This window comes from Trachymyrmex septentrionalis, unplaced genomic scaffold, assembly GCF_001594115.1.
Source record: "Trachymyrmex septentrionalis isolate Tsep2-gDNA-1 unplaced genomic scaffold, Tsep1.0 scaffold213, whole genome shotgun sequence".
Taxonomy (NCBI): domain Eukaryota; kingdom Metazoa; phylum Arthropoda; class Insecta; order Hymenoptera; family Formicidae; genus Trachymyrmex; species Trachymyrmex septentrionalis.
The window spans coordinates 145,673-154,839 of record NW_017305321.1 but is presented as its reverse complement, the minus strand read 5'-3'; the positions used below and the strand labels follow the sequence as shown (position 1 = coordinate 154,839).

At 37.5% G+C, this 9,167-nt stretch overlaps 1 protein-coding gene across 3 annotated transcripts in view; it reads right to left on the bottom strand.

Moving 5' to 3' along the window:
* The window catches only part of LOC108748181 (kinesin-like protein KIF2A), a 48,452-nt gene that overhangs the window by 4,668 nt on the left and 34,617 nt on the right, over window positions 1-9,167 (bottom strand). For all 3 annotated transcript variants that reach the window (XM_018486210.1, XM_018486209.1, XM_018486208.1), the window contains exons 4-11: window positions 7,962-8,108; window positions 5,995-6,025; window positions 3,752-4,169; window positions 2,988-3,561; window positions 2,502-2,751; window positions 2,236-2,390; window positions 1,945-2,151; window positions 1,640-1,814 (exon numbers count right to left, since the gene is read on the bottom strand). In XM_018486210.1, the coding sequence (XP_018341712.1) occupies window positions 1,640-1,814; window positions 1,945-2,151; window positions 2,236-2,390; window positions 2,502-2,751; window positions 2,988-3,561; window positions 3,752-4,169; window positions 5,995-6,025; window positions 7,962-8,108 (1,957 nt within the window). The remainder of the gene's footprint in view (window positions 1-1,639; window positions 1,815-1,944; window positions 2,152-2,235; window positions 2,391-2,501; window positions 2,752-2,987; window positions 3,562-3,751; window positions 4,170-5,994; window positions 6,026-7,961; window positions 8,109-9,167) is intronic.

Below are 9,167 nucleotides of genomic sequence, written 5' to 3'. Positions count from 1 at the left end.
TATATATATGGATTATACACAATCAATTGTGTCGACTCTTATTAGCATTATCATTCTCTTTTTTCTATGAATAATACACACATATAAAAACATACAATAAGGCTTAGAATTAATTCATATATTTTATATAGATAATCATATGTTACCCTGTTTTTTATCCTCTTTCTTTTGTATATAAATAAAAAAGATAATGTATGCTGTTGGCAGCAGCAAAAATAAAATAACGTTTTTTAAGAAAGATAGCAAAGAATACCAAATTTTATAGCAATCTAATTGAATAGCAGAGTTCTTATTATTAATTGTTTTTCTAGTATTTGATTTAACATTGGTTGAAGACTCGACCAAGTCTTTGGCATTGCAAAGATTACTATTTTCCTTGTTAACATTACTGATATCATGTTGAGAATATAAAATAATACTGTTGTCTGTTTCTGAGTCAACATCATGTGTGTTCTTATTCTTATCGCTTTTATCCGTCATGTTTCTCCGTTTTAAAATATTAACGTTAGAAAATGCTGCCGGCAATCCGCAGTTATCTTGATTGATATCGTCTTTAAAATTAATACATTTTTTACAATCATTAACGCAAATGCCGATATAAGACCGGCAGCTAACATTGCTGTCGGTCCACTTTTCCCATGAATCGTCGATAGTTTGAGAGTCGAATTTGTTCGGGTTAAAAATATCTTCTTTACTCGCAGACTTTTTTTTCGCGAAGTCCTCGTAATAATAATTATAATTCGTCAGTTGATTTTTCACGTCGTGTAATTTATCTTTGCGAAGCGAATAATAAGTATTACAATGTGTATCTTTAGGGCTTGTTTTAATACGGAATGTACCAGACCAATGATATTTCTGAGTCTTCTTGTTACTAATGGACCCTTTTATCCGTTGGCTTTGATTGGATCTTTGAATAGAACGCTCTGTTGTAAGCGTGCTTTTATTAATTGAATTCTTTCTAGCATTTTGACTGCTTTTCTTCTTAATAATAGTTCTAACAGGCGTGCGAGGAAGAACATTCGAGTCCTCGGTGTCATTCAAATCACTTCCGAGCTCCATCTCATTTTTCCAGCGAGACATCAATGAATTCTCCGCGGTTGTATTTACTTCCAATGTGTTTAAAGTCTGCGTGTCGCTGTCCGTGTCGTCACTTATCACTATCATCGCGTTTGTCGGGCTGCTGTCTCTCCGGTGATGATTTAATGTGACGATCGAATTTGCCTTAGTCTTACTGCGCATATCTGTTATAAAATGCGATGCACTGTGATACCGGCAAGTACAACGTTTCGTACTTTTTAAGTTTTTACTATAAGTTACTGACGGAATCTCAACAAAAGCAACATGAATCGTCACTTAAGAAGATTCGATGCTTATCGCCACATGATGTCTGTGAATTTTTACCACGAAAATCTGACGCTAAAAGCCCCATTAAATATCAATTTTTCATATTTGAAAATTTTTCTCGAAAAGAAAGAAGACATGCTTCTGTGACACATGGAAGAGACACGTCGGAATTATGTATTACGTTCTCCACAGAAGTGCATCGTCCAGCACAATATGGTGTAAGAGATTAAAGCAGTAACAAACGGAAAACCAATAGAAAAACGTAAATGTGCAAACAAAAATAAATTTGTCTTACCTTCTTGGTCATAATCCACTTCATGAGTCGCGCTGAACACACTGTGCGCGTCGTTAAGGAATTTAGTCGAATTATCCATGACCAGTTTGTGCGTGTCCAATACTTCTTCTTCGAGCAGTTGCAGAGCTGATACTGCCTCATGGAAAGTGTACAAATCTTGCGAAAGTTCACCTTCCTGCGAAGAATCATTTTCACTTAGATAATTTTTTCTTTAACCTTAATGAATAATATTTAATTACTATTATTCGATTTATAATTGTGGAATTTTATAATATATTGTTATGAGTTTGTAGAGAATCGCTTACATTGAGAGATCGAAGCTGCGCTAAATCGCTATCCGACAATACACTATTGTTTCCCTGTTCCTCAATCTTCATTCCCCGATCATCATCAGTCGGTGAAGCTTTTACTTCGGTAGGATCAGTTGCCGCCAATTCTTTCACTCGATCTGCGTATCTCAACGTATTTAGGGAATGCTCGCAGGAACTCATTCCGGGACTAATCATCGCTATCTATAAATGAATAACACCTGGTAAATTATCTATTTTCCTTTTGATATCTTTATTTCATGATAATATAACTATAAAACAATTTACCATGCAAGTTTTTGATTTTTCACCAATAAAACTGTCCCTTAATACTTGTGTCAGCTTGCTCGCTCTAAAAGGCAAATGTGTACCCTTACGGCTTAATGCGCGTATACATTCTTTTAATGCTAATAGGGATTTATTGATCTCTGCACCTTCCATTCCTAAAAATTTCAGTAACATTAGTTAGTTTATGTCGTAAAATTAAAGAAGACGTAGATCATTAATTATAATCATTTCAGTTGTCATTCAGAATTGATTATACATTTACTCACGTGTTTGCCTATTAGCAGACGACGTATCAGCACCCCTTTCATTACCAGCAAGATCGATGAGTGAGAACTTTCCGTGCACCTTATGTGTGCCCGGGATACGCGCTATTATTTGGAATACCGCGTGTGATCTCGAAGAATTAGAATTAGCACTCGTCTGACCGCTCGTTCTGGCGCTGTTCCCGTGTTGTATTAACTTTAATACTTCGTCGCAAGTTTCTACAACCTTCTCCGTCAGTCCGACTATTTGCACCTATTGTTAAACAAGAGAAAATTTCAAATTAAATTGCATTATCACGAATAATTTTCAATTAACTTAGGAATTTACTGATATATAATGAAAGATATATGCCAAAATAAATTAAAAATAAATATGTAATATTGAACATAAGAGCAATTGATATAAACTTTAATTAATAGTGATTATTTAAATATATAATTAATTAGTGATCGGACCCAATTAAAATTTCTTATTTCAATAAAGCGAACCTGCTGTTTGCCGTCCTCCAGAACTCTCAATTTCTCCTTGTCCGCCAAAAGATCGAACACTTTGCCAGAGTAGATTTCAAAGAAGCTAGCGGAAATGACCAGATTCAGGGGCCGATACTTAGCTAATTTGAGGCATTTGAACACGTCTTTGGCAACCATGGCGTAAATGCCCTTTTTGCAGTCCTGTGTTTTGCCATTAAAATCACCTCCCATTGTATGGGTCTTGCCGCTGCCGGTCTGACCGTACGCGAAGCACGTAGCCATGCCACCCTCAAAAATCGTTTGCACCAGCGGTTTGGCCGTGTACTTGTAAACTATCTCGTTGTTACACGTCTCATCAAACGCATAATCAAATCTGAAGATCTGGTTCTCAAGATATTTCGTGAGATCGACTTTGGACTTCGGCTCATGCACTACCATCTGATCCTTGCTAGGCACGCTGATCACGTCGATCTCCTTGCGCGCGTGCTCCTTCTTATTAAGTGGACGTTTCCTCACGCACACAGTGATCTGATGATCCTCCACGGCGTCAGTCTCCCGCAACGGCCTAAATTCTATGCTGTTTTGGTATTCTCTGTAAAAATTAAACAAATAAATAGTTAAACAATACAGTTGATACATCATATTTCCTATCAATCAAAATTAAACATTAAGTTTACAAATATTCCACGAAGATCAATAATTTATTAGAGGTATGTAATTCTAATTATATAATATTAAATGATATTTCTTAAACAATATTATATTTTAGAATCGATAGTAACCTTATCATGGCAAGGAACTCCCAATTTGGATTGCCTGGATCCAGATTCATTAGCGCTTCCTTCTCCTCCTTAAGTTCTGCTTGTCGTTGTCTCCTCTCTTCCCTGTTCTTTTTCAATCTCTCGACCTCCTTGACGACGTTGGATCGCCTACCCCGACCGTTCTCTACCTGGGCTTGTTGTTGCAGCTGCTGCTGTTGCTGTTGTTGCTGTTGCTGCTGCGCTTGTTTTTGCTGTCTGTTCTGCACCGGAGTCATCAGGCATTGCGTGACGGCTGTCGTCGGTGTCGGTGGTATATTCTCGAGTTCCCGGCGTCCTGTGAGGCCGGAAACCGATTCGCCGTGACCGTTCACCGACGTGGTCGACGACATTATGTTCGTCGGTCGACCCGTTGGTCGTGATAGTTGCCTATTCGAACCAGCTGAAATATTGGTATGAGGATTAATGGTGCCCGCACTGTCCTCTTTACCCTTGGCGATCGAACTGACTACGTCAAAAGATTAAAATCAGAAGAAAAACATAAATTATATCTTTGATCTCGCGTGATCTATCTCAATCTTTTCGTCCATTCTTTTCACGCTGACGCCTCGAATCTGATATTTTATTTCTAATCACTATACTATATCAGTGGAAAAGAAAACCTAGGTTTCTGTCGTTAGTAAAAAGAAATTGCAAAAAATTTTTCAAGTTTTAAACGCAGTTGCACTTTATCGTTCCTTTACAAAGTATGTGAAATCACATTTACTTTCAGATTTACACTTATGTTTAATTCAAGATAAAATCGCGGAATTATTAGACATACATTTTCGCTCAGTTATACTGTTTAACAAAAAGTGATTGGTTCATATCTCGAAGTACATATCTCGAAGTTAAACAATTACTAATTTCACAAGCCAATTTTATTCTAGTTTACTCAAAACCTAAACTATAAAAATTTTATAAAGGCATCGTATGCAAATGCGAAAATGTTTGTACTACTCTCTAAATTTTTGGAGTGAAATCTTAATCCAAAAGAATTAAAACTGCCACTGTTAAAAAAAAAAAAAGATAAATTTCCACTCTTGAATAAGAGTGGCAGATTTTCACTTTTTTTTTTGGGAGTAAGATTCACTCCAAAAAAGGAGTGAGATTTTTTTTCTTGGAATGAATCTCATATTTTAAAAAAAAAAGAATGAAAATCTGCCACTCTTATTGAAGAGTGCAAATTTTTCATTCTTTTTCAATAGTGGCAGTATTTTAATTCTTTTGGAGTGAGAGTTCATTTCCAGAAATCTAAAGAGTATGATACTTTAAAAAGAATCTAGGTATTCAATAGCATTATCAACAAAGACATCACAGAATCTCGAACACGAAATCCACCACACGCATTACCGGCGTCGTCGTCTTCGATTCGAAGTGTCAGGATCTGATTGTCATCGCCGGCGACGTCTGTACTTTCGCAATTGCTGATTTTATTTTTCCTTCGGAAACAATAGGCGAGCGGGTCGAATCTCATGATAGACGCGGCATACGCGAAATCTCGACGATTATTAAGAACCAAGTCGTTCGTGGCGAGAGGCGAACGAGAGCGACGTTCCACCGGGTGGTGCGCACTGCCGAGGTAAATCGAACAGTGCTAGAGAGAGGAGGGTCAACAGCAAAATACACCCCCTTAGCTTGGTCTACCACGTCGTACTGTAGGCTCCCCGTCGAGGTCCTTGCCCTTGCCTTGCATACGGCGCACGAATATCGATAGTCACGGCTTAGCCGTATACACGTGCAGCGAAGGCTCGTCGCTACTTGACTTTATCTAGGTGAAAAGACGACGTACATACACTCGACCAGGCGTGGAGTTCCACAACGAAATTGACTTATCGAACGTCGAAAGTTCGACAGTCATTCACGCTTATCGGCGCGTGAATCAAGAAGCATGTGGAAATTTGTTCCGTTTGTTCACAAATCTCCCTTTTCAAACAAAGATCAGCGGAGTGGCGTGTAAGCGAAACGCATGCAATTAGTCTGGTTTCGTTAGATTTCTATATCCGTTTTATTTAGCGGTATAATTAAAACACGTGTTACACCGTCGCAATTAAAGCGGCCAAGAAATCTATTTCATGATGAAAATTTTCCGAAGTGCGAAAATACAGGCATCGCCACACGCGCGCGGAGTTCATTGTAAGCGTCACGATTTCACCGATAACGATGCCGCTTTAGCAAAGTATAACGAGATAGCAAAGGATCGAAAGAATCCTCCGTGGTTAACGTACCTTTCACTGGAATAGACGGCCTGGTGGAGTGCTGAAAATAAAGAAAACGGATTACGTTTAGCCATTTAAATTAAAGAGGTTGGTGGTGTTTCTTCGTGCAACGAAGAGAGGAGTGTTTGTCGACTTACAATCTAAGAAGTGCTGCAAATGAAAAATAATAAAACGGTGCTTCCTTCGAAGCCGGGTGTATAATACATCTTTTTGCCAATATATTCCGCCAGACACGTTCAGGACGCAAGAGATAAGAAAACGGTTCACATCGATCCGCCCGTTAATCACGCCCGCGCGTTCCTTTTACATATCGATCGCCGTACATAACGACACGGTTTTTGACCCAGTCACGGTGTAGAGCAATCGCACTGAGCGATCTTCTATTCCGTTTCACGAAACTAAGCATTTCCGCGAACGAAAATGAAAGAATGCCGTGTGGTGAGTTCTCGCTAGTCGTTTACTGGATATCCGCTAAGTTGCCAGCTCAGCTAACTCGCCGAGATATCAACCTGTCGAGATCCCGTCGAATTCAAGCGAGTGCGAAATGGGTGAAAAGAAACGTTAGCGACTAGCGGTGCTCTGGTGGATGGGCACTTTGAGAAAAGCTGATATTTTTCACTCGTGATAGAGAAAAGGTGAAAGGTAGCGAACGCTCCTTTAGCATCTTCTGTGCAAGAAAAGCTTTAGACATTGAATCCCAAAATTCATGCAAATCACGAAAGTCTTTTGCAATTCAAACTACATCATTTTTACACATAATTTTTACCGGTCTTGAAAATAATATCTCAAAATAGTTATTTAATTCTTTGTGTATGGGAGACCTTATTTGAAGTTACACCTCCTTTTATTTTATAAATTGCTCGTTCGATTTTTATGAAATACTTCTATAGGATAATGTTTTATTCGAATCGAAAGTAAGAAAAATCAAAATGGTGAATCCAATAAGGTGGACAGAATTTTTTTTAGATACTCTAATTATCTCGTAAAACTTAGTTTTATAGAATTTTTAATTACAAAGTAACTTCAAGTTTCATTTTATTTGAAACTCATCTATGTTACACAAACAGATTTTCTGATTGATTTCCAAATTGATTTTTAAATTAACTTTTAAAAATAACTAATCATAACAGTAGAGGCTTCTTCATTGAAAGTTATTATTTATTTGAATTTATACATTTTCAGATTCAAACTCAGCGATAGCAAACAGTTTCTAATAATGAATTCTACAAAGATAATTAAGATTATTTTTTAATTTTATAATTTTGAAGTCATCCGAAATAGAATTTTAAAATGTTAAGAAACCAAATTCAGTCACCTCACATACTTTTAGAAAATAAGATTTTCTTTAAGTTTTATTAGAAAGCTTTCGTCAAAGGTTTAAATAACATTAAGGTTAATTTAAAACAGCTGCGAGCATAATAATGATAAATAATTAGTGTTGATAGACATAATCAATTAGATAGAGTGTACTCAATTGGATAGAATTCAATGTTCACAAATTACATTTTATAAATAATTATTTAACTTCACATATATCTTCCAATATCATTTTGTGTCATGGCGTAATAAATTTCATGATCTTTTCCACTTACATCGAACGTTTATGACATATAAAACACCACGAAGTTTGCAATAAATCATTTTCTCATCCAATTACACAAAAGATAAATATGTATGTTGGTTCTAATGGACAGTAATCATAAGATATCGTCTTTTGTATGAAGTTAAATAAGTAATTTTTCTAAAGATTGATTTATGGCACCGTATAATTCCCATGTAATTCCGTCACACTATGAATCAAGTAATAAAATTCGCGAGATGTCATAAATTTGTATCGTAAAAGCGAGCGATCTCGAAGATGCTAAGGTCCGTTCGGCGACTACGGAAAACTTGCTGCAGAGGAGATTGCGTTGTGGTTTTTGTAGTTGTGCGGTGATAGAAGGGGGGGGGGAGAGAGGAAGGTTGGTGCGCGTTACCGAGAGACGAGATGTGACTCGTACAGGAAGCGTTGCGGATGCGAGGCCGTTTCTCGTGGTGTGACCACCATGGCGTCCGAGGGAGCCCTCTTCTTGGTTCTCCGACTCGTCGACTCCCTCGTCCTCCTCAGCCGAGGAGTCCGGCTCCTTACCGTAGATCGCGGTCACGACCAGTTTTACGTAAATCAATCGGACGATTACACCCGTGGTCGATGGAGCCACCGAGGGAATCGATGAGGGGGAGAGTTGTCAAGAAAGACGGCAATTTTGCGGATGAGCGATGGCCGAGACGACGTGAGTTTCGTATTAGAGATCGGTTTGTTATCGATCGGTTTTGCCCGGGGGTGGTCGATGGTCCATCGTCGACACGAGGTCCGTGATTATGAGCAGCGTCCATGGAGGAAAAAAAAGATGTTACCATGTTAGTAGCGAAAATGACGCTGCGGACTTTGACTTTTGTCGATCGACGTATTTATAGGCTTGGTAATTTCTTGAGGAAGTTTACATTATATTCTAAAATTACGAATGGATCCTTGGACATCCAAACCCAAATTGGATTGTTCAGGTCCAGTATTGAGATTCTGTAACTCTCGACAGTTATCTAGTTTCCACCGAAGCATCTAATACAGCGTAAAACCAACTTTAAGTCGATGGTAATGCACTTGATTGTACTCATTTCAGAAGCTCCCGCATTAATCCATAAGGCTTCTATTTCCAATGGAAATGATACTCTAAATTTGATCTGCATCAAAGTGCAGGAAGCGAATTGAAGATTTCAGTGGAAACTAAACCAGTGTCAGATCGTTATATTATCGTTGCATAGGTATTATGTAAGATATATATAAAAAATTGCGTAATGATATCGACACTATCAATTAAAAGTTACAGAATCCCTGTACTGCTGGGCTCCTCAAGTCCTCGAATCCTATTGATTCTATTGCCTTTCAATCTTTAATCAGAGGCTAACTTCACTTCTGATAATAATCAAAATATATTCTTTCTTAATATTTCAATTTTCATAAATATATCCTTTTCCGTATAAAAATACAAATGCAAGTTATTTTAGAAGCGATTTTGATAAATTCAAAGTAAACTTTTCAATTTCCAATCGGTACACGGTTTAAAATTGCTATAGAAAGTACACGACACTTTGTGCAATATACATATATATACACACACATATATATATAATATATATACACACAT